Genomic DNA, 24,821 nt, shown 5'->3' with positions numbered 1-24,821 from the left:
CATCAGGCAAGTTACTTTCATGGTCTATTCCCCTGTTTTGGCAATGCCTTGGTGCCTGCTGGTCATCGACATTCTTCAGCCCCTTGTTTTGCTCTGACGTGGCCAAGTCCGGTTTTCACTGATTTCCCCAGTGCCCGCGGACCACCGATCTGCAGGAAGGCTGTAACATCTGCCTGGGGGCATTGCATGATGTCTGGGGTGTGACCAGATGACCCTGAAGGGGCGTCAGCTTCGACTTGACAAGATGGAGCACCTCTTTGAGTTGAAGAAGTCTGACCCATCAAAGTCAGCATTGACATCCAAGGACCTAGGAGCCAATGACCATCTGGTTATCAACATCAGCGGAGCTGTCTGTTTCATCGAGGTCGCTGTTGGATAGGGGTGCAGGAGACCCACCACTGTCAATCTCCTCTGGATCTTTGACCTCTGCACTGGATCTTTGACCTCTGCACTGAGGAAAGACTGGGCCAAGTATTATGGGAAGATGAAGAAGCATCAGCACCGATCCCCGTCGATACACGTTGCCGGGCTCGGGGATGCACTGACTTTTGCTGCTGTGCCTCCTAAGTGACCCCGTGACGAGGAAGGCTAGTCCTCCATTGATGCTCAGGGTCCTCAACCGTCTCCACCAGTCCTGGCACCAGTTGCCAATCCCACTGAGTGTCTGAGGAAAATCTGACCACCTCTCCTTCCTCCCAGTTGGTGTTGACATAGACAACGTCCAAGGAGGAGCTGGAGTGTCGAATCCAGTGGAGGGGGGAGTGGGCAATGCAGGGCCACAGACCTGTGGCACCAATGGAACTGGAGCTGGTACCACCCATTCTCGTATCGCTTCTGAAGAAGCTCAGTGTGCTCATCGGTGCCTTACTGGCCCAGCTGACGTTTGTTCCCGGCAAGCCACCAGGGCCTCCTACCGATACGGTGGTCGTTGCTGGTTTCAAGGAGGAGAAAGCTCCATTGAGGCTGGCAGAATTGCCAAGACCTATAGCCCCCATACAGTTCCATCAGTGCCTGTACCTCTAGAAGTTGGCCGAGCACCTAGGGCTTCATCCCCTGTGGCTTACAATGCAGATGAGGATACCTGTGATCCCTGGGGAAAGATCAGTCTTCCTCTGAGAACTCTGACTCCCGTCAGACCCTTCTCCTCCAGAGGAGGAAAGGAAGTCTCTGCCTGAGGACTTAACCTTCACAGGTTTGTTGATGGCGGAGGTCACCCTGTTCTAGCTGTTGTCAGAGGAGGATGCCAAGCACATGATGCTTGAGATCCTTCAATTTGTGGAGGCTGCTAAGAAGATTGTGGAGGTTCTGGTACATGAGATCCTTTTGGAGTTGCTGTGAGGATTTGGGAACACCCCCTCACAGTGTCTCCTGTCAATAAGATGATGGACGGGGTTTACTTCGTCCAGAAGGCTGTCGGATTCGATAAGCATCAGCTACCCCACCTGTACACTGACCTGCCGTGTACAGGAGAGAATCTCTTTCGAGAGAGGGTGTGGGACACTATGGCCCAACTTCAGGACAATCATGAGACCCTCCAACAACTTTCCACCAGCACTCTGGCCCTGTCTTCTTCCAGGAGACCATCGAGGCAGGAGCCATGGAAGTCCTTAGACCAACGAAAGTACTATCCTCCGCCTCCTCGATCCCATCAGAGCTCGCGTGGCTGTCCCAGGCAGCAGAGAGCTCCCAAGCCCCAGCGGGCTCCTCACTCAAACCTGGAGATGGAGTTTTGACTGGGCCACAGGGAACATCACATCAGCCAGTCGCCTGTACCTGGGGCATTGGACCCACTGGTTGGGGCAGGTTGCATTTCTTCACAAACCAGTGATCCAGTATAACCTTGTCCAGTAGGTTCTGTCCATCATCATTCAGGGGTACCGATTAAATCTATTGCGTGGCCCAACAAATTGCCTCCCAAACCCGTATTGGGGGCCGGTAGTGCATCAGGAAGTGTTATTAGCGGAGCTCTCCTCCCTCTTAACAGCCAGAGTTTTGAGCCCGTTCCACCATGGAAAAGAAGGGGGATTTTACTCCAGGTACTTTCTGATTCCAAAGAAAACAGGAGGACTTTGTCCCATCCTAGATTTGAGGGCCTTGAACAAAAAGAGAAAAGTTCAAGATGGTTTCCCTGGGCATCTGGATTCCCCTTTTGCAAAAAGGGGACTGGCTATGCTCCCTCAAACTACAGGACACATACACCCACATCGAGATCTTCCATGGTTACAGGAAGTATCTCTAGTTTGTAATGAGAGAACAGCACTTCCAGTACTGGGTGTTGTCTTTTGGGCTTACGTCCACCCCATGGGTATTCACAAAGTGCCTCGCCATAGTGGCGGTGCATCTTCGCAGACTAGGAGTGCATGTTTTTTCCTATCTGTTTGATTGGCTGGTCAACTTCATGTCTCAGGCAGGGGAAACTAGGTTCATGTACTTGACCATTCAGGTATTGAAGTCATTAGGTTTTGATCTCAACTACCCAAAGTCCCATCTCGGTATGTCACCTCAATTGGACTTCATTGGAGCCCTGCTAGACACAGCTCAAGTCAAGGCCTTTCTGCCATGCTAGGGGGCTGTCTCGGTAGTGGCCATTGCAGCAGAAATTCAGAGCCAGCAGGTATTGGCTAAGTACATGTTGAGATTATTGGGCCACATGGCCACAACCATCCATGTTAGTCCCTTGGCGTGATTGCACATGGCAGAGCCCAGTGGACCCTGAAGTATCAGTGGTGGCAAGCCACACAGAGCCTCCAAGATCACATCCAAGTCACCCCGTCCATCTGGGACTCTCTTTCCTGGTGGCAGGTACTTTCCAGTCTGGAACAGAGAATCTCCTTTCGAAGTCTTCCCACTGAAATTGTTACCCACAGATGCATCTACCCTGGGGTGGGGTGCTCATGTGGATGGGCTCCTCACCCAGGGCTTATGGTCCGCACAGGAATGTTCATGTCAAATCAACTTCCTGGTACTCAAGGCAATCGGGTACGAGCTATGAGCTTTCAGAGATCGGTGTCCAACAAAGTTGTCCTGATCCAGACCGACAATCAAGTAGCAATGTGGTATGTCAACAAATAGGAAGGCACGGGACCGTACCTCCTGTGTCAGGAAGTGGGCCAAATCTGGTCATGGGCCCTGTCCCACAGGATGGTGCTTAGGGCCATGTACCTGGCCGGGTCAGAGAATGTGGTGAGGACAAGCTGAGTTGAGCCTTGAGACCCCATGAGTGATCCCTGGACCAGGAGGTAGCGAATCGGGTATTCTGCCTCTGGGGGAGCCTGGACATAGATCTGTTTGCGTTCCCTTGTAACAGGAAGGCGCCACAGTTCTGCTCCTTGCACAGATGGCAAACTCGCCTCAGATGCCTTCACCCACCATTGGGGTACAGTTCTTCTGTGTGCTTATCCTCCGATTCCCTTAGTGGTGAAGACTTTCTTGAAGCTTTTCAAGGACAGAGGGACTATGATTCTCATAGCTTCTCATTGGCCGACCAGGTCTGGTTTCCTCTCCTTCCGGAGTTGTCCATCTGGAGACTAATCAGTCATTTTCATTTAATGAAATGGTTTAATCGCTTCACACAAATAGGCTGAAGCAATGTATAATAAAACATTCATAAAATGGTAAAAACACACACTTCCCCAGATCTAATCATGTAGGATCAGAGCAGGCTGCGGCATCACAAAGTCCAGGCCCTGCCACTCATAGCCTTGATATTGAGAGGTTAATTCTGTAGCCGCTCAATCTTTCAGAAGATGTGTCTTGGGTCCTAGTGGCTTCTAGAAATCCTTTCACTAGAAAGTCCTACAGACTGAAATGGAGGAGGTTTTCCGTGTGGTGTGAGCAGAGCACCTTAGATCTGTTCTCCCGTCCCCCCACAAAAACTGCTTGATAACCTTCTACACCTATCAGAGGCTGGCTTAAAGGCTACCTCTGTTGGGGTCCATCTTACTGTGATTGACACTTACCACCACAGTGTAGATGGTATGCCCATCTCTGTACTGACTATAGTTGTATGTTTTATGCTGGGTCTGCTTCAGATGAAGCCTCCCATAAGGCCTCCCGTTTTACTTGGGGCCTCAGCGTGGTTTTAGCTCAGCTGATGAAAGCTCCATTTGAGCCGCTGCGCACTTGTGACCTGAATTACCTGACCTGGAAGATCATATTTTTGGTGGCAGTCACTTCAGCGCACAGGTCAGTAAGCTCCAGGCCTTAGTGACTTATCCACCTTATTCAAAATTCTATCATGACAGGGTGATCTTGCATACTCACTCTAAGTTCCTGCTTAAGGACTAATTTCCATCTTAACCAGTCAATCTTCCTGCCAGTATTCTTTCCCAGGCCTCATTCACACCAAGGCGAACAAGCACTGCATAGCTTGGACTGCAAGCGAGCCTTAGCCTTCTAACTGGAGTGGACAGAAGCCAACAGACAGTCCATCCAACTTTTTGTTTCTTTTGATAAGAATAGGTTGGACGTTGATGTTGCCAAACAAATGCTATCCAGTTGGCTAGCAGATTGCATCTCCTTCTGTTATGCCCAGGTGGGACTGCATCTTGAGGGCCATGTCAAGGCTCATTCTGTCAGAGCCATGGCAGTGTCGGTGGCCCACTTGTGAGCAGTTCCCATGGAGGAAAGCTGAAAGGCTGTGATGTGGAATTCTCTCCACACATTCACATCCTATTACTGTCTGGATAGGTATAGTCGACGTGACAGTAGGTTTGGCCAGTCTGTCCTCAGGAATCTATTTGAGGTGTAGAAACCAACTCTCCGAACCTAGGGCCCATTGTTTGGGTTCAGGCTGTCTCCCCCTTTGTTACCAACAGCATCCGTGTTGTGCCCGTTGGCATCTATTTGGTGTCTGTTGGTCCCCTTTTGTGTTGGGTAGCAGACTGTAGCTAGGGAATCACCCATGTGTGAGACTACCATCCTGCTTGTCCTTGGAGAAAGCAGAGTTGCTTACCTGTAACAGGTGTTCTCCAAGGACAGCAGGGTGTTAGTCCTCATGAAACCCGCTGCCCACCCCATGGAGTTGGGTTTCTCCTATTTTTATTTTATCATGATTCTATGTTACGAGACTGAAGAGGGACTCCATGTGGACGCGTGGAATAGGGCATGCTGGACATACTCAGTGTGTCTAGTCAAATGTTTCTAGAAGCTTTAACATAAGCTTTCCGTATCAGGCTCCATATGATGATGTCACCCATTTGTGATGACTTGGAGATCACCTGTTAGAGGTAACCAACTCTGCTTTCTCTGGATGCTTAGATATGTTTAACTTTGGGTAGATTGTGTTCTTATAGGAAAAAAAAAACAGTTTTATTTGGTGCAAGTCAGAAAGTAAAACCAGTTTGAAAACTTTCCATTTTAAGATAGATGAGGAACCATATTTTTGAAGCCTTTAAGATCAGTAGATTAAAGATTCCTAAGTTTTGTGAGTTCCCAGAGTAATTTTTTAAAGTATTTATACATGTTACATGTAGCAAATTTCGGAGCAATTTTCAAAAGCTCATTTACACATTTATTGTGCATGTACTTGAGTAAAACCTATTGATTTTTGAATAGCATAAATTGTAAATGAGCTTTTGAAAATTGCTACGTGTGTAAAGTGCATTTACGCATGTAAAACCAGTTTTAAGCACATAAATCCTTTTGAAAGTTATCCCCTCTGAGATCGTTGGATACATAACAGGCATTAAGAACAGAAGCAGCTGCAAAAAATTCATATTGTCTTTAAAAACTAGAATCTACACTGACTATATATTTGATTAGTTAATTACAGGGTTGATTATGATTTTACTGTAATTTTATTCTATTTTGTTTTTAAAGTGCCATTGATGGTAGACAGGTAATCAGATTTAATAATGAATCAACAATTTGGCATCAGTTCGTATAGCCTGTGGAAGAAAAGTTTGCAGGCAAGGGTTAACACAGTTGCGGAAGGTGTTGTGGTATGTCACTAATGGGACACACTGGATGAAACTACAGAAGAGGAAAATTCTTATCTGCTTTTTCCTTTTCTGTAAATCAGATAGCAGTGTGGATTAACCCAAAAGTCATTTATCCTCAATACATCCATTGTGTGGATTAACCATTCCCATCCACACAATGGATGTACTGAGGATAAATGACTTTTGGGTTTTGTCCTGTATTCACTTGCTTTAGGTTTTTCATATACTGCTAGGAAATGATCAGTCAGAAAAGAAGAACTCTTGGTTCTGTGAATCCAGCAGGTGAAGATATTCTCTAATGCTTCAGACTGGTTTAAGATGAAGAGAAAAGGAAGTCTTCCTTCTGATGAAATGTCTCTTGTTGCAGTATGTTTTGAATAAAGGGGTTAATAGAAAAAATATAGTAGGGTCATACTGAAAGTTTACTTAAAAAGAAAAAAGGCTAGAATAAAATCATAAAAGTAGATTACTTGGCTTTTTTTTTTTTAAACTCCAAATGTACTTGTCGTCAAAACATGACAGTAAAAATCTAATTATTGCTAGCAAGTATACAAGAGAAATTCAACATGAACTTTTTCTTTAAGAAAGGGTATTGGCGCAGTACAACCTAACTGGAAATCTATAACTGGACAACAGTTTATAAATTGTATTGATGTGGTTAACTATAATTCTAGTGGTTTAACCTCATAATCTATTGAGCAGTATTTGCGAGATTTGAGCAATTATCGTAATGTATCCTAATTGATTTAAGCAAAAGAAGATGCTTCATAAGTTAAGTAACTTTTTGCCTTTCATCAAGGGATATTTTAAATGGTTCACTATAAAAAAAATAAAATAAGGAAAAAATGAGACATGATAATGGCAGCATTAGTAAGTGATTTATCACAATATGCTAGATGAAGTCCTTTAGTTAATATTGCACTTTAATAAGCTGTATTCACATGATCTGTTTTTTGTGCCATTGTATAGTATACATACCAGATTTCCTCCATTTTTTCTTTTGTGATATTCAAGACAAAGCACAGAAAATAGACCTATTAATTGATGTGCCAATTTCTTATTTTCAGCCAGGGCCACAAAAAGATCAAATACCATGCAGACACTTTTAAGGCATCTCCGACTGATTAACTTTAAATGTGTTTAAGTCTAAAACAAATAATTACATACTGTTTTGTCAGCATTTAAAAAAAATCTATTAGTTGAGAAATTTTCAGGCATTCCTTTCTGGGCCTGATTCACTAAAGGTTTTCTTCCATTTTGTGTTTATGGGAGAAAAAAACGTGATGAATTAGGCCCTCTAGCGCTAAGGGGCAGATTTTAAAAGCCCTATGCGCGCTGAGTCTATTTTGCATAGGCCCGGCGACGCGTGCAAGCCCCGGGACGTGCGTATGTCCCGGGGCTTTGTGAAAGGGGCGGGGGCGGGACTGAGGCCTCCGACACAGAGGTCGTGCCGGGGGCTCGCGCAACCTACGCCTGCCTGTAGGCAGGTGCAACTTCGCCAACAAAGGTGAGGGGGGGGGGGTTTAGAAAGGGCTGGGGGACGAGTTAGGGAGGGGAAGGTGGGGGGGCAGAAGGAAAGTTCCCTCCAAGGCCGCTCTGATTTCGGAGCGGCCTCGGAGAGAACAGTGAAAGCCATCGGGGCTCCCCTAGGGCTCGGCGCACGCATGTTATAAAATCGGGCGTAGACTTGTGCGCGCCGGGTTGCGCGCACAAATCTACGCCTGCTCGTAGGAACTAAAATCTGGCCCTAATTGTTCTGAGATGCCTATTTCTGTTTGTATAAAAATGCCCACATATGTGAGCCATATATGAGTAACGCGGTTTTTAAAAGCCCCGATTTACGCACATATATACCCATGCACAAGCCAAAAATGGGACTGAAAAGGGGCAGGGCATGGGCATTCCGGGGTGGGGCCAACACTTCTGCACATAATAGCCACTGCCATTAATTGCATCAGCGTTTGGGTAATTGCCAGGTAATGGCCAGGTTCTTGTGGCCTGGTTTGGCCTCTGTTGGAAACAGGATGCTGGGCTTGATGGACCCTTGGTCTGACCCAGCATGGCAATTTCTTATGTTCTTATTTAAAAACCAAAGGCTCCTGCTCGCATCCACTTTTAACCGCATAACTTTAACGCTGCTCCCTATGAGGAGCAAGTCTGTAGATCTCGCATTTTAGGGCTTACACGACAGGATGAAGAACCAGAAGGATCTGGAAGACCTTGATATTGACTGGGCAAACTTGTGGTCTAATATGAAAAACTGGGAATGTCCCCTGCGTGAGCATGTTTTAAAATCCACTTACATACACGCTTTAAAGCTGGCAAAGTCCTATGGAAGATACATGAAGTAGGTTTGCTTGAGTAACCTCTTAAAATTAGGAGCATACTTCTGCGCAGTAGGGTATTTTAAGTGCAAGTACACACATGATTTAAAATTCCAGCTTGCGTGACAATGCCAGTGTATTGGCACAGGGGCTCATTTTAAAATTGGCCTGTTAGAAGGTGGATATGCACATCTATAGTCATCAAATATCTGTCTAGTAGAAATACAAATTCAGTTTTGTATCACACTGAAGTTAGTATTTTCACACTTTTTTCTGATAAAGTGCATTTATAGGAATATCTTTGCATCTTGTGCTAAACATGATGCAGTTTCTATAAATGTACTTTAGAAACTTGGGAGTCGATACACTGAGGCCTGAGAAGTGGCCAGTACAATTCTGTAGTGTTGGGTGAATATTTTAAATGCTGCTCTGAGACTAAAAATATCAGACCTCTGGAGTCTGAATAGTAGTGAATAGGCACTTAATGAGTATATAATGAGGCATTTGAGGCTGACCCAATTCTGAAATGGCCTTATTAAAATATGCATGTCATCTTTTTTTCCAGCCATGCAAAGTCACTCTTCTGATGTCAGTCTCCTCTAGAGCAAAGGCATGGACCATGCTCATTAAATGTCAGCATGAACTAAGGTCAAGAAGCCAAAAATATTTACCCATACTTCAGTCATCACACTGCCTCAGTTGAATATCCTCTTTATTCAGCTTGACTCAATAGGATACAATAGGAAAAACCAGCAACTGGCTACACATATAACAAGTAGGGAAGGCATATAGAGTCATGGCTTCAGGATTATTTTCCAACATATATTTGTAGAAGGGATAAGTGTAGATGTTGAATGTTATCTGTTTAGGGTGAACAGAGACTGTATGTGGGGGTTGTAGATTAAGGACCTGATTTTAAAAAGCATTTCCATGCTTAAAATTGGGTTATACATGGGTAAATGCACTTTACCCATGTAAGTGGGCTTTTGAAAATTGCTCAGTATATGCTATTGAATTGTCCATAGGACATTCACATAAAAGTGCACTTTACGCACATAAGTGGCTTTTTTAAGTTGTTAAGAAAGTAAGTAAATTTACCGGTGTAGCTCCTTTTAAAATTGCCTCGTATATGTATAACTGTGTGGAAATGGATATGGATATATGGTTGGGTAGGTACGGGTTGTGTGTGTATGGGGAATTGGGCATTTTTTGAGGGGTTCTAGCTGTGGCTATATGAGGGGGTTGTGGGTTGTGTGGAGGTTTAGAGGTGTGAGTGGCTCTTCTGTGGGGCGTGTGTTTGAGTGGGTGTGGGCTGTGTGTGAGCTGGGGTTATGTGTAGGGGAGTATATGGGGTATGTGTTGGTTTTTTTTTTTTGGGGGGGGGGGAGAGTATGAATTGCCTGTGTGTACGTGGTGATGAGGTTGTGGACCCTTGAAATGGTAGGGGAGTTGGGGTGGGATTGGTGTAAGTGCAGAAGTGTGTGTATGTGTGTGCGGGGCATCTTTCAGCAGAGTTCTTCATCTGTTCCGTCAGTTATTTTCCTTGTCTCTGCCGCTGTGAGGGCATGGGGGGGGAGAGGTGGTGTAAGTGTGAGTGTGCGAGTATGCTGGGAGCGGGGTTGTGCATGTATGACTGGAAGTGTTGGGGAAGGTGGCTTTGAGAGTGCCTTTTGGTGGCCTCCTTCACCAGTGGCTTCAGGTACATTTCCCTGTCTGCCCGTGGTGCCTTTGTGCCAAAGTGCTGGAAGGGGCTTTCAGAGTGGAGCACTGGGCAGCATTCTGCAGTTTCTCATTGAAAACACTGGGGATATTCTCGGAAAATACTGATGATGTTTCTGGTTTTTGACCTTTCCCCGATATATTTGCATTTTCTTCCTGCATGCTGAATTGGTGAGTTTGTGCTTGTGGACAGATGTATGGAAGGACATTGATCTCTTGCTATAGAATTCTGTCCATTATGAGGTTGGAGAGCATGCAGAGGACATGGCTTTGGGAATGCATTCCAACATGGCTTTGTAGGAGGGGTGTATGGCTGCGGGGACGTTTGTGATTGGGATGTGTTTGTGGGGAGTGTGGGGTATGAGTGTACGAGGGGAGTATAGTTTGCATGGGTGAGATGTATGCGGGTTCTGTATGGTGAAATGTCTATGTGGGTGAGGGGGGTATTGGAGGTATGTGTATGTGGGTAGTCTGTGTGTTTTTGGGTGGGTAAAAGGTTATGTGGAGGGGGTTGTGGAAGAGTTGTGCATGTATGGGGTTATGTGTTTTTGTGGGTATGTGTACTTGTAGGTAACGGATGTAGGTGTTAGTGACAGTTGTACGTATGCATGTGGGGGTTGTGTATACGTGAGGTATCTCTGGAGGAAGTGTTTTTGGCGCCAGTGTGTGGGGTTTGTGTGTATGAGGGTATGTGGGGGAGGAGGACTTGAGAAACTGCATAATTTATCTTCTTTGTCCCTATGGATGATGTAAATGTGGGTGGGTTTGTTGGGAACAGATAGAGGTGTAGGGAAGAGGAGGGCATGATTACATTGGAAGTGCCTTTTGGTGCTCTCCTTTGCCAGTTCATTTATTTTCTCTGCCCCCCGTCTCTCTCTGTGTTGCTCTGTCCCAAAATACTAGAAACTGGGAGAGAGGGTGGATGTTTGAAATGGAGCATTCTACTAGTTTGAACAGCTTCTAACAGTTTCCCATAGAAAGAAATGAGTATTTTTATGTTTCCTAACATTTGAAGTGTTGGAAAGAATAATATTAAAGTGATTAATGTTGGTCTGTGTCTATAGGGCCAATAACTCTTTAAAAAAAAAAAAAAGATGTAAATTCACTAAATTTGGCATGCAGGAAAAAAATGTGACTAAATTGGATGAATTTGAAAATTAAAAACTCTGTGGGTCAATATTTTCAGAGAACTGAACCTCAAAATAATTGCCATGGCTTGCTATGGGGAAAATAAAATCTATATTGCTTTCTGTGGAGATTAGAACTGTTAGTATGCTGACTAGTACTCACTTCCAAAAGCATCACTTCCCTTCCAGCACTTTATCTATAGCAACAGAAGATGGAAACAGGGAAGCAACTAGAGAAAGATGGCATGCAAAGGCTCTAAGCCATCGCTGCATATTTTCAAAGTATACACACACAAATCCCACCCTTCGCACTCTCCTATTCACACCACATACACACCCCACAACACAAAACCTATGTATACATACAGTCGCAGCCCCTGTCCTTTCATGACAAAGCACAGATTCCCCTGGTATTATATCCCAACTCATACACACACATCCCTTGTACAAACCTATGTTGGAAAGCATTCCCAAAGCCATGCCTCTGCTTCTGTTCCCTACTTGTTTCTCAAATAAAACATTGGTTTTATATATATATATATATATATATATACACACACACACACATATACGTATTTGCGTGGCTTGATTCTCTGAAAATATGAGATACTCAGTTTCACCAGCCCTTCACACTGTCCCTATGACAGAGACTTCCTTCTTGCAAAGTCTACCAGAACTCTTCACCCCCAAGGGCTTTTATTTTAATATTTATAGACCCTTTTTCTTTACCAATGCATGCATTGCTACCTAATAGACATTCTGTTCTACCCTTAAAAGCACCAGAACTGGGAGATATGCACAGAAATCAGGCCTGCACGTGCTATGTGGATTTTAAAAAGCACGCGAGTATGCACATATTTCCCGGTACATGCACAAAAATTTTTTTTGCAAAAGAGGGGCGTGGGCGGATTTGGATGTTCCTAGATTTCTCAATAAAATCTACATGTATTTGGGAACGAACTGGGGAAACAGATAATTGAATCAGCGCAAGGAACTACTAACATCCCCCTGCTTATGTGGTAGAGGCGGCTTTTCTGCACATCTACATAAAATTGTGTGCACATGTACGTGCATACAGCCTGTTTTATACCATGTGTGCATATGCAAGCATATGTTATAAAATGGCCATGTCAATTGGCGCAAGCTGTAAACGAGAAAGATGATTAGCTGAGAGACCCATATATAATGAATTGCAAAGCCTAATGGAATGAAAGCATGTATCAAGGTCTTAAAATGTATCTTTATCCAGAATCAGATGGCAATCCCATAACCTCTGCAACTAGAAAAAAAGGCTTTTGCCACATTTCCTATTTGTGTTTGAAATGATATATGTAAATCCAGAATAACTCCTAGGGTTTTAACTTCCTTATTAATAACTAAGCTGACATCATTAAATACTATATTTGGAGATAAATCGTTCATGGAGCCTCAGTTGTTAAACGATTGAGGCAGTTTTACTTTTAAACCAATTTTGGATCAGACTAAATCCAGCATTCATCTTTTCAACTTCTTTCTCATGATTTTTGCCCAAGGATAAAAGATCTGAATATCAGCATGCATTGCACAGTCCAGACATTTCTAATAACTTTGCCAATGGAAGCAAATATATATGTTAAGCATGGGAGAGTGTAAGGAACCCTGTGACAAATCAAAGTGTACAATCCCAACTATATTTGCTGTGATCTGTCAGAGAGCTAAAACTGAAACCATAAGCTGTACCAGATTTACTTGATCACATTAAAATGAGTAGGAACAACATGCAAATTAAAATTGCCCAGAGTTACTAACATGGAGAATTTCAGACTTATTTCTCCCAAAGCCTGAGGTACAATCTCTAAAGAAACTTTCATTCTAAGGATCTCTATAAACAAACCAAATCATATTTTAAACTATAATCCAAGGTTTATAACATTTAGTTCCAGGAATGGGGTGAAGTAGAGGTTGTTTACATTCCAAATTATAAGTTTTATAGCAACGCTTCTACCTTTTTTTTATCTTGGTGATGAACTGTAAAAAATGTATACTCAGGAGAACAAGCCTCCAATATCAACAGTGAATCGGCACCCAGGACTCATGTCTCTAATACAATAAAATGTCCACTTTAAACTCAGCAATTGTGTCATACACTAAACGATCTTTCTTGCACAATAATCTGGCATTTATGAGATTTATGTTAAGCAATCCACAAGTGTCAATTGAGAACATCTGCTTGCTCTTCAAGAAATCGTTCAGCAATACAATCTTATTCTGGTGTGTCTAAAATTTTTAACATCTTCCATAAATTCCATTAACCATCTCAATAGAAGAAAATTCAGAAGATTTAGAGAATTGAGTTGACATTAATAAGTCTGTCAAGACTTTAACATAAAATTAGCTAAAATAGTTCCTATTGGTAAAACTTAGTAAGCAGTTCACATCTATATGGAACCCAGTTAAAACCACACAGCCGGATTTTAAATGCCCTGCGCGCGCCGGTGCGCCTATTTTGCATAGACCGCCGGCGCGCGCAGAGCCCCAGGACGCGCGTAAGTCCCGGGGCTTCTTAAAAGGGGTGTGTCGGGGGCGTTCCGTAAATGACGCGGCGTTTCGGGGGTGTGATGCGGCGTTTCGGGGGCGGGCCTGGGGGCGTGGTGCTGGCCCGGGGGCGTGGTCGAGGCCTCCGGACCAGCCCCCAGGTCTGCCAACAAAGGTAAGGGGGGGGGGGTTTAGATAGGGCCGGGGGGGTGGGTTAGGGAGGGGAAGGGAGGGGAAGGTGGGGGGGGAGGGCGAAGGAAAGTTCCCTCCGAGGCCACTTATAAATCGGAGCGGCCTCGGAGGGAACAGGCAGCGCACGCTGGGCTCGGCGCGCGCAGGTTGCACAAATGTGCACCCCTTTGCGCGCGCCGACCCCGGATTTTATAAGATACGCGCGTATCTTATAAAATCCAGCGTACTTTTGTTCGCGCCTGGTGCTCGTGCAAAATTATAAAATCTACCCCACAATACTGAAAATGACTGTTCACAAACAGCATCAAATCTAATCCAGCATCAAATCCAAATCAAACACAAAAATGTTAAATAATACACTCAAATGCACAAAGGATCACTCAAAGGAGCCATCCTCCTTTGGCAAGCCACCCAGCAGTCGTCCCTTTATTGTGAAATATGGCATGATGAATTCTCTAGAATAAACGTTGTAATAGAAAAAGTGGCCCTTTCAATTTACATTGCAGCTCTGTACTTGTAGACACTGTGCATGCCTTGGAGTTGCAGGTAGACGCTCATTGCCTGCTACAGTGGCCAGTGATGTAACCACTAGATCCTTTTTCCTTCAGCTGCTCTCCTTGGTCATTTACTGGGACATCACAAAGATGCCCTGCGGTAAGTTAAAATATGATGTATTTTTAAAAACTGTGTGCACTTGAGGTTTGTGCAACATGTGTCTAGTGTGTGTTATGCGAGTGAGATTGAGCTGTAATGGTGGAATTATTTCAAGCCCTAAAGTTTCTTAGGGTATATTCTAAATGTTATCTTTTCTTTTATGTTTTCCAGAATGAGGTGGGAAGCTGAAAAATTATGGCCCTATTCTGTGACAACCAGTTAAGAATCCTCTCTCCTGGATTCCACCTTAAATATACTGTTCAGTTCTCACAGCCCCTTAATGGATATTTTTAACTAGGACAGCAGTTATGGAGAGTCTTATGTGAGGATGCTGTGAGTACCTTGTTTCACATGTTTGTTGTTTTTGTGCACAACACACTGTGACTGAAACTGCTTTCATGCGTCCTGTGTCTGTCAGGCATGCTGGTGTTTCAGATGCTACATTGTGACTGTGTGTGTATGTTGTGTTACAGTGTGGATTAAGTGTTTTGGGCACAATTTGCTAATACATGCAATGGAGAAGAAGTAAATCTCATTCATGATGTGGCTAACAAGCACTCTTGTCTTTTATTTATTTTATTTGGATAGTATTTTGCTTGTTTAACTGTTTCTTCATATAAACAAATATCAGCAGATAAGGGATCACTGGGTGCATCCAGTCTGCCCATTATCTTCTACTGTATTGTCATAGTTTTTCCTGAACATGTGGTCTTCCTCCTCCTGTTACTGAGGGGCTCTTTGTGTCTGTCTCAAGCATGCTTGAACTCTGCTGCTGTTTGGGGTTCCTCCACTTTTGCAGGAAGTCTGTTCAAGGTGTCCACCAGTCTCTCAGGAAAAAAAAGTATTCTCACAATTTGAGCCTCCCTTCAGCTTTAAATTATGATCCCATGTCCTTGAGTTTTTCATTCTTCATTAAAACCTGATTTAGAGCAGTGGTTCTCAACCTTTCTAATGCCGTGACCCCGCAATACAGTTCCTCATGTTGCGGTGACCCCTCGCCCCGCCCTCGCCCCGTGAGGGTGGGGTGAGGGCGGGGCTTTGGTCATATGGGGGCGGGGTTATGGATGGGGTTGGATTTTAGTGCACACTTATCATTTAATTATGACATTTATAATGTGAATGTAACTCAACTCACCATAGGTTCTCACATGCATGGCACACTGACCCATGATCGTCACGGGGCTAGATGTAAAAGTACAGTTTGTATCCACAGGAACCCCCCGACCCACAATAATGGATGTAAAGCAGAATTATGACATTCCCCATACAACTCACCCTACAAAAAAGATATTCTGGTTCTAGTGACATCTCAGTAACAGCAACTCAAACTCCTTCTATTTCCAGGCTCAATAGCCCTACTTATGAAAAGACAGCAGTTTACCACCAATGCATGTCCTCTGAGAAAACACAACAAATAAGACCGATACAAACGCTTACATGCTAGCAAAATATCTCATCTTGGTAACAGACACAGAACCGACCTAACATACTCCCAGGATCTGTAGTAATGCACATAAACTAATCCGCACACAGTTACACCTGTATTATGGAATACACTCAAACAGGAGCAACCCTATCTATGAAAAGGCAACACTACAAATATTAAATCAGGTCCTAAAAACCAATACACCTCTTATTAGGAAAACAGAACTAGCAAGCAGCTATATATCCCCACACAGAAATAATTGTAAAACTATACTAATAAGCAGAATAAATGTTTCAAAACAGCTATGAACATCCAACAATTAAAAACTCATAAAAACTATTAAACATTCTCCAAACACCAATAAAATATTTCAAAAAAGCAGACATCACACAATTAAAATGGCAGTCAAGAAAAATAAACTTAAAAAGCCACCTTTACTTACCCCCTCCAGCAGCTCTCCTACTCCCCTTCCCTGCAGGCCGTGGCACTCACCAGAAGCAGCAGTAGAAGCTAAGCTCTATACTTATGGTCCTCTTCCTTAGTGCCCATGTCTCTCACACACACACACCATACCAGTCATGCCCCCATGACCAGTTTCTGTCTCTCACACACCAATCATCTCCCAAACAGTCTTTGGCACACACACACCAGTCACCTTCCTGAACAGTTTCTCTCATACCATACACACACACACACACACAGGCTTCCCACTCCCGTGTTCTACTTACATATACGGGCTTCTCACTCTCATAATCACTTTCTCTGTCTTTCTCTCTCTCTCACACACACACACACACACACACTCACTCACTCACTCACCAGTCTCTCACTCCCATGCTTGTTCTCTCCACGTGCACAGGCTTCTCATTCCCTGAATCACATTCTCTCATAGTCACACACACACACCAGGTCTTTTTCTCTCACACGCACCATCACCTTACCAAGCAGTCTCTCTCTCTCATGCATGCACACTCACCCAGGTTTCTCACTCCCATGCTTTCTTTCACCCCCACAACACCAGGCTTCTTACGCCCATGCTTTCTCACATACCCAGACTTCTCACTTCCATGCTTTTTCTCTCTCTCACACACACACATCAGTCACCTCCCTGACTAATGTCTCACACTCTCACATACACATCAGTCATCTCCCTAAGCAATCACTTTCATTGTCTCTCACATACACACACACATCAGCTCTCTGACCAGTCAATCACACAGGCTGGCTGGCTGGCTGGCTGCTTCTCTCTCTTTCTCTCACTCACTTCCTTCCCCCCCCCCCCCCCCGAGCACAAATGGGAGCTGCAGCAGCCTCCGCTGGCCAAGAAAGAAGAATCCCATCGGCCGCGGGAGGCTCATGCTGCTGTCTCCTTTCTCCATTACCGGCTGCTTCTATTGCTCGAGGACCGATGCTGCAGCCGCTGCTGCTACTTTTTCGCGCGGCGCGGCTCTCTCTCCTTCCCGCGCACCGCGATTCACTTCCTGTTCCGGGTCACGGGAGGGGGGGGGGGGCAGGCGCAGGAAGAAGAAAAGGCCCAGCCACGGGTGCAGAGCTTCTTCTAGCGCCGCTGCCGTTCCCGCTGGGCTTGAACGTGCTGACAGCCCGGCGGCAACGGCAGCGGGAGAGACCGGGAGCGCGCGACACAAGGCGACCCCTGTGTTTTGGGCGTTCGACCCCCGCCGGGGTCGCGACCCATAGGTTGAGAACCGCTGTATTAGAGTGTTTGTGTTACATCTCTTGTAGAGTACGTATCCAGCTCCTTAAGTTCCTCCATGTATGGCTTACAGTGCAGACTGTGCACCATTTTGGTGGCCTTGTTTTGAATTGCGTCTGTTATCGATGTATTGTTATTGGTTAGGTCTCACCCAGAGACTTATGCAAAGGTGGCAATACTTTTTTTTTTTTTTTTTACAGGGATGTTATTGTTTCTACCTTTTTTACTAATGATAGCTCTCTTTATTCAGTCGAGAATACTATTAGCTTTCCCATCTGCTTTATCATACTGACTGGCTACCTTGAGGTCATCGAAAATGACCCACAGATTTCTTTCTGGTATTGTGACTGTTAGGGGGTCATTTTCAAAAGGATTTACTTGCTTAAAACTGGGTTTTACATGTATAAATGCACTTTATCTGTGTAAGTGGGCTTTTGAAAATTGCTGCACTATATGCCATTGGATTGACAACAGGTTTTACACGTGTAAGTGCACTTTACATACGTAAATGGATTTTGAAAATTGTTACAATAGTGTGTTAGATTTAAATACATATCTTTAAAGTCACAAATGCCAGTAGTGTGTCATGATTAAGATAAAGACGCAGGATATTAATGACCTGTCATAATAGGCTTCATCTTATGCATAAATTCGCTTAGATGAGTAACCTTATATTTAATCATCGGTCAAATCCAGCAAATATTTTTTGATGCTTTTTCTTATGCAGTGTGCAAATTGTGCAATTATTTTAAAATCCAATCACTTAACTTAAAACTTCGCTGAAGCCTGGAACAATAAACATGCCCGACATGGAACCATGTTTCGAACTCCCGTTGTTCTTTCTCAAGGGCTTAGTTCAGCGTCTACGAGAACAATGCATTTATGTCTCAAAAAATGTTAGGCTGTTATCATAAAGTTTGACAAAGCAGTTAAATCAATTTAGTAGGCACAATCATCAAAAAATGGTATGGCTAGGCACTTACTGTAGTTGTAGTCCGACTTGATTTCAAATTCAAAGGTTTGTGTAATGGCGTTGCCGCGTGTGTTTCCTGTGAACTTACCGGATGCAGTGTCATTAATATATGCATCGGTGACATGGATATAATTTTATGACGTAAGAGATCTCAGGTGAGTGTGTACCATTCCACCGCTAAATTCAAACCATTAGGATGGACTGTGTTTAGTTTGAAAATCCAAAATTGTTCTCGATAGTTGAGTATTGCTTTACTGTTACCACCTCTGGGATTGATTTCAATTCGTTCAATTACTCGCCATTTAATATCTGAAAAAACATGCTGATGTTGTACGCAATGGGCAACAATCGGAGCTTGAAGTTTGCTGGTTGTCAAGCAGCTGCGATGTTCCACTAGTCTTGTTTTAATAGCGCGTTTTGTTCTGCCTACATACAGTAGAGAGCATGGACATTGTAATGTATATATTACATTAGTGGAATTACAATCAGTGCAGGAATGAGCTTTATAGATTTTTCCTTGTGGATCTTTCCAATCCGGACTTATGATAGTTTGATTGCAGAAGGAACATTTTGTGCATGCCCAATGACCAACAGGATTAATATTTGGATTAATAGAGTCAATATGTAGGTAAGAGTTTGTTAAAAAATCCTTCAAGTTTTTACCTCGTTTATATGCAATAATTGGATATAATAAATATAATGAAACTTGAAGTCTTCTAAAAAATTGATATAATTGACATCTTGTCTTGAAGGGGTCATACCAATAGTATGGGACAAACGAAAGACCCTTCTGAAGAACTGCATATTGTGTAAAAATGCATTCAATTTTTCAGCATCCTCCAATTATTGCATATAAACGAGGTAAAAACTTGAAGGATTTTTTAACAAACTCTTACCTACATATTGACTCTATTAATCCAAATATTAATCCTGTTGGTCATTGGGCATGCACAAAATGTTCCTTCTGCAATCAAACTATCATAGGTCCGGATTGGAAAGATCCACAAGGAAAAATCTATAAAGCTCATTCCTGCACTGATTGTAATTCCACTAATGTAATATATACATTACAATGTCCATGCTCTCTACTATATGTAGGCAGAACAAAACGCGCTATTAAAACAAGACTAGTGGAACATCGCAGCTGCTTGACAACCAGCAAACTTCAAGCTCCGATTGTTGCCCATTGCGTACAACATCAGCATGTTTTTTCAGATATTAAATGGCGAGTAATTGAACAAGTTGAAATCAATCCCAGAGGTGGTAACAGTAAAGCAATACTCAACTATCGAGAACAATTTTGGATTTTCAAACTAAACACAGTCCATCCTAATGGTTTGAATTTAGCGGTGGAATGGTACACACTCACCTGAGATCTCTTACGTCATAAAATTATATCCACGTCACCGATGCATATATTAATGACACTGCATCCGGTAAGTTCACAGGAAACACACGCGGCAACGCCATTACACAAACCTTTGAATTTGAAATCAAGTCGGACTACAACTACAGTAAGTGCCTAGCCATACCATGTTTTGATGATTGTGCCTACTAAATTGATTTAACTGCTTTGTCAAACTTTATGATAACAGCCTAACATTTTTTGAGAGATAAATGCATTGTTCTCGAAGACGCTGAACTAAGCCCTTGAGAAAGAACAACGGGAGTTCGAAACATGGTTCCATGTCGGGCATGTTTATTGTTCCAGGCTTCAGCGAAGTTTTAAGTTAAGTGATTGGATTTTAAAATAATTGCACAATTTGCACACTGCATAAGAAAAAGCATCAAAAAATATTTGCTGGATTTGACCGATGATTAAATATAAGGTTACTCATCTAAGCGAATTTATGCATAAGATGAAGCCTATTATGACAGGTCATTAATATCCTGCATCTTTATCTTAATCATGACACACTACTGGCATTTGTGACTTTAAAGATATGCTGTGCAGCCATAGTAGTAGAATTTGATACTATTGGGGATTCAGGTGAATTATTGGAGATTTAAATACATAACATCTTTGAAATTTACTTCCCATTTTTCCCCTTCCAGTATGCAATTTGGTCCTTGAATTTATGCTCTCCGAAATGCATGATTTTGCTTATTTTTGGATTAAAACTTAGTTTTCTGAAGACAAGTTAAATCACTAGTCACACAGATCCGTGACATCTCTTCTTGGCACCAATGGATGGTTTCTGGAGCATTCTTGGTGGGATACACTTATTGTACTTTTGATTGTTTAGTATATCTTTGTTTTATTTTCATATTTATAAATTGCTCCCAAGGAGGCTACAAAGCAATGTACAGTAATAACAAGTCAAAATTTAAAAATAAAATATACACCAAAACCTAATAAAATTCATCAAATAATAAAAGAGCAGCAGTCCTAACTAAAACAATAAACTTAACTAAAACCAAAAATCTTATTGCTATTTGCATAATGTGACTCTGATTCTGCCTTTGTGATTACTCTGCCACGCTTTGAGCATAGGAAGGCATGAAAGAAATTGTTAGGACAATATTTGGCCACTATCCAGCTCAGCAAGTTAACTGGATAAACAGTTGGCTAAGTGGCCGATCAGCACAGCCAAATATTGAAACTGCACCATTTAGCCGGTTAAGTCAGAACTTAACTGGCTAAGTGGCACTGAATCTCGACCTTTATTATTAAAAATCCTTTCTGTGCATGCATGGCATGCTGAGTTCCTCAGTTAATTTTTTCTGCAAGGTAATAGGATGTATTTAATTTTCAGTAACATTCTGCTTTAATTCTCTTATGGCTGTAAAATCTGTCAATTTTTCTTCAAATATGTGTACTGCCTTGTGTATTTGTCACCCATTAGTCTCCTAGTAATGTTTTTCAGCCTTTTTTTCTGCATTCTTTTCAGTGAATTAGCTTTAGGCCACAGCTCCTGCCAGGCTGTCTGGTCACATTTTTTTCTTACTAAGGTTATCTGCTTCTGACAGAATTTCTTCCTGTTGATTTTTACTTCATCAATTTTTTGTAAGAGGTCTGAGAAAGCCAGTGATTCAAGTTTTGCCTGTACTACTATAAGAAGATGTCCATTACTGATCACTACAAGACCTACTTATTAAGCATCTGATAGAGGGTCATAATATATTCTGTTGTAATACTTGCTCAAGAATTTCCCCAAGATCTCTTAACATCTTCAAGAAAGGCTTATTTCAATCTTCAAGATAATAAAGAAGTCTTATGTCCTCTAAACTGGTGTAAAAAACAGTGCCAGTGTAGAAGGACCATAGAACTGCTCAGTCTTTTGGAGTTGCCAAAGGAAGCCTAAAGACGGGCCCAAGGATCGTGGCAGTTTGTGATCTCTCAGCTTGCACTGAGCATTGAACTTTTGAGTGCTTGAGCACAGAGTCAAGAGGAAAGGGTGCCAAAAACGCATTGATGCTAATTTCTTTAGACACAGCTGCAAGAGCAGAGTGATTCTGGAAGCTAGTATCCAGCCCTCAGAGTGGGTGCATGTGGAGACTAATTTTTCTTTTCATCCAGTGTATACTAGCCTTTGGAGGTCCAATTTCAGGCTTTTGGTACCCCTCAAGAGACCACCACATGATGATTTAGGTCCTCTCTACTCTCAGCCCTGAGTAGCCTTCCTCCTTCAAGAGGTAATGGTATCAAGAAACAAGGAAGCTTTTTTTCTTCAGTGCAAAAAAGGTTTTCAGGAAATAAGATCACCCCAGGCAGCAATAGAGTTTGATTCGCCACCATGAAAGCAGAAGCTCCAAGTCTCACATTGCTAACTAGTCAAAATCAGGCATGGGTCTTTGACGGAATCTGGAGATAACACTCCGGTCCTTTTTCTGAAAGATCTTCCTGGGAGTCAAATGCTAAGATTTTATGCAAAATGCCAGTCCATTCTTTCGTCTGACAGTAGAATCTTCTAGATAATTTCAAAACTCTATAAATTATGTCTATCACAGTGTTTCCCCCAACCCTGTCCTGGAGGCACATCTAACCAGTTAGGTTTCAGGATTGCCACAATAAATGTATATGAGAGATATGCATACAATGGAAACCCAATATATGCAAATTTCACTGAAAATCTGACTGAGCAGGTGTGCCTCCAGGAAAGGGCTGGGAAACACTGGCCTATCAGAATATCCTGTAGATAGCCTTTGCCCAGATTTTGGCAGAAGCAACATAGGCTACTTCCTAGAGTGCCAAATATTCAGGCCACAACCTGGGGGCGCCAAAACCTTAAATCCAGCCCTGAAAGAGTCCTCTTGGGAGAGCACTGGTGCTCCACAAATGTTAGGACCTACTGAGGCTGGAAGTCTGCTCCCTCTTGCAGGCTAAGTAGTCAAACTGTACAACTTCAGAATTGAAAGTGGAGAATTTTATCCAGCTGCTTCCTGGCTCCCAAAAACGTGATGGGTACTTAGATCTAAGGCCACTGAACAATTATTTCCTGAGAGAAAAGTTCAAGATGGCTGCTTTAAGCACTCTAATGCGCTTTCTGAACAGCGGAGACTGGCTGTGTGTTCTGGATTTAAAGAAGCTTACACTTAAATACAGATACATCCAAGTTGCAGGAAGTATCTGAGTTGTTTTGCAGGTAGAAACCAAATCTGTTTCCTTGTGCTGCTTTTTGGCCTAGCATCAAATCCATTGGGCTTTATGAAATGTCTGGCTGTTTTTGCAGCAGTCCTATACACACTGGGGACTCATGTGGACAGTTGGCTGATCAAGGGTACTCGTCAATCAGAAGACAAATCCATGTGCCACATCATCTAGGTGCAGAAATGAATAGGATTCGTCATTTAGCCCAAGTCCAATCGAAACCCAGTACCTCAGCTGAAATTCATAAGGGCTCTTCTAAGACTTGGGCCTCAGTTTATCTCCCTGCCAAAGGAAAAGACTACTCTGGGCTATGCATCTCCACAGAGTGTTTTTCAAGAAATTCCTAGATCGCTCTGGAAATCTTCTATTGCTGCAGAGCAGCAAAGACATCACCCATCTGTGTGATTAGCGATTCCCCTGTTTTTAGAGATTTGTAGTAGGCATGCATCTTTACTTCACTAAAACCTTTACCATTCTTTCAAATCACTTTTCAAATGTTTGGAAATATGAATATTATTACAAGTTAAGTTAATATGTAATGCAGCATGATGGATTAACTTTCGATATCTGTGGAAGATATATAAGCACTCAGGCTTGAGAGGCCTTAACAGTCACAAATATTATTCTAGATCGCGCATCTATGATTTTGGTTTTGTAATTTGTGTAATTGTTTAAAAATATTTGTAATGTTTTATTTGTAACCCGCATAGAATGGATGATAGGTGGATAACAAATATTGTAAATAAATAATACATAAATCATACCCTCCTTCCCTCCCTGAACACGTGTATTCTGTTACAGATTTTTATATCATATGCAAACAGGCACAGTTTTCCGTCCATGTTGTAAATAATAAAAGACATTGAAGAGGATACGATGTCCAGTTTTTGCCATTGTTATTTCTTGCTCTGTAATGTTTTCGTAGTGTGTAAAGAGACATTGCAGCTGCTTTGGTAAAGCAGCCACATTGCCAGTCCCGTATTCTCACAAATATGCATGGAAATATAGCCAGTGATGTAATACGTTGGAGCTTTATGTGCTGCCTGCTGACTTGCTTTCCTCTATAGGGCTTCTAGTTTGCTCTATGATATTTAGCACATAGCTGGCAATTTGCCCTTTTCCCCTTTCAGTCACAGTTTAACATTCTGGTTCTCTTTGTGGGAAGCAGTTAGAACAAGAGGATGAGAAATGCACACTCCTAACCCTCCCTCAAAGGGACCCAGAAGCTCTCATGAAAGATGAGACCCCTGTGAGGAATAACTTGAACAAAAGAACATTTGTTTTTTTATTAGTTTCTGTAAAAGTGTATTTTTTTTATAGTAACATTCTGCATTGTCTTTTTTTTTTTTTTTTTTGTTGGTACTTATGTGAGCCTGTATGATGGTTACAGAAGGGTTTACAAACCCTATTATGGTGATCCCACAACCAGTTAAGTTTTCAGGATATCTGCACTTGACTATGTAGGAGACAAATTTGCATATCGAAAGTAATGGAGAATCTCATGAAGGAAAGGATAATGAACTATCTAGGATGCAATGGTGTTGCGTCAGTCAGGCTCAGACGACTTCGCCCGACATGCCTCACCTTTCTCTCAGCTTTCTCCACCAGCCTCGGGAGTATGGCGTCCGTGGCGTCTCCCTGCCGC

At 42.8% G+C, this 24,821-nt stretch overlaps 1 protein-coding gene across 9 annotated transcripts in view; it reads left to right on the top strand.

The window, feature by feature from the left end:
- The window catches only part of FUT8 (fucosyltransferase 8), a 543,593-nt gene that overhangs the window by 266,348 nt on the left and 252,424 nt on the right, over nucleotides 1-24,821 (top strand). The window contains exon 2 of one of the 9 annotated variants that reach the window (XM_029598888.1): nucleotides 14,644-14,805. The exons of the other annotated variants lie outside the window; for them this stretch is intronic. Coding sequence (XP_029454748.1) covers nucleotides 14,801-14,805 — 5 coding nt within the window. The 5' untranslated portion in view covers nucleotides 14,644-14,800. The remainder of the gene's footprint in view (nucleotides 1-14,643; nucleotides 14,806-24,821) is intronic. 9 annotated transcript variants of the gene reach the window in all.

The sequence above is a fragment of the Rhinatrema bivittatum genome, chromosome 4, assembly GCF_901001135.1.
Source record: "Rhinatrema bivittatum chromosome 4, aRhiBiv1.1, whole genome shotgun sequence".
In the NCBI taxonomy this organism is placed as follows: Eukaryota; Metazoa; Chordata; class Amphibia; order Gymnophiona; family Rhinatrematidae; genus Rhinatrema; species Rhinatrema bivittatum.
The sequence above is the reverse complement of the archived record's forward strand: the minus strand, read 5'-3'. Positions and strand labels throughout refer to the sequence as shown.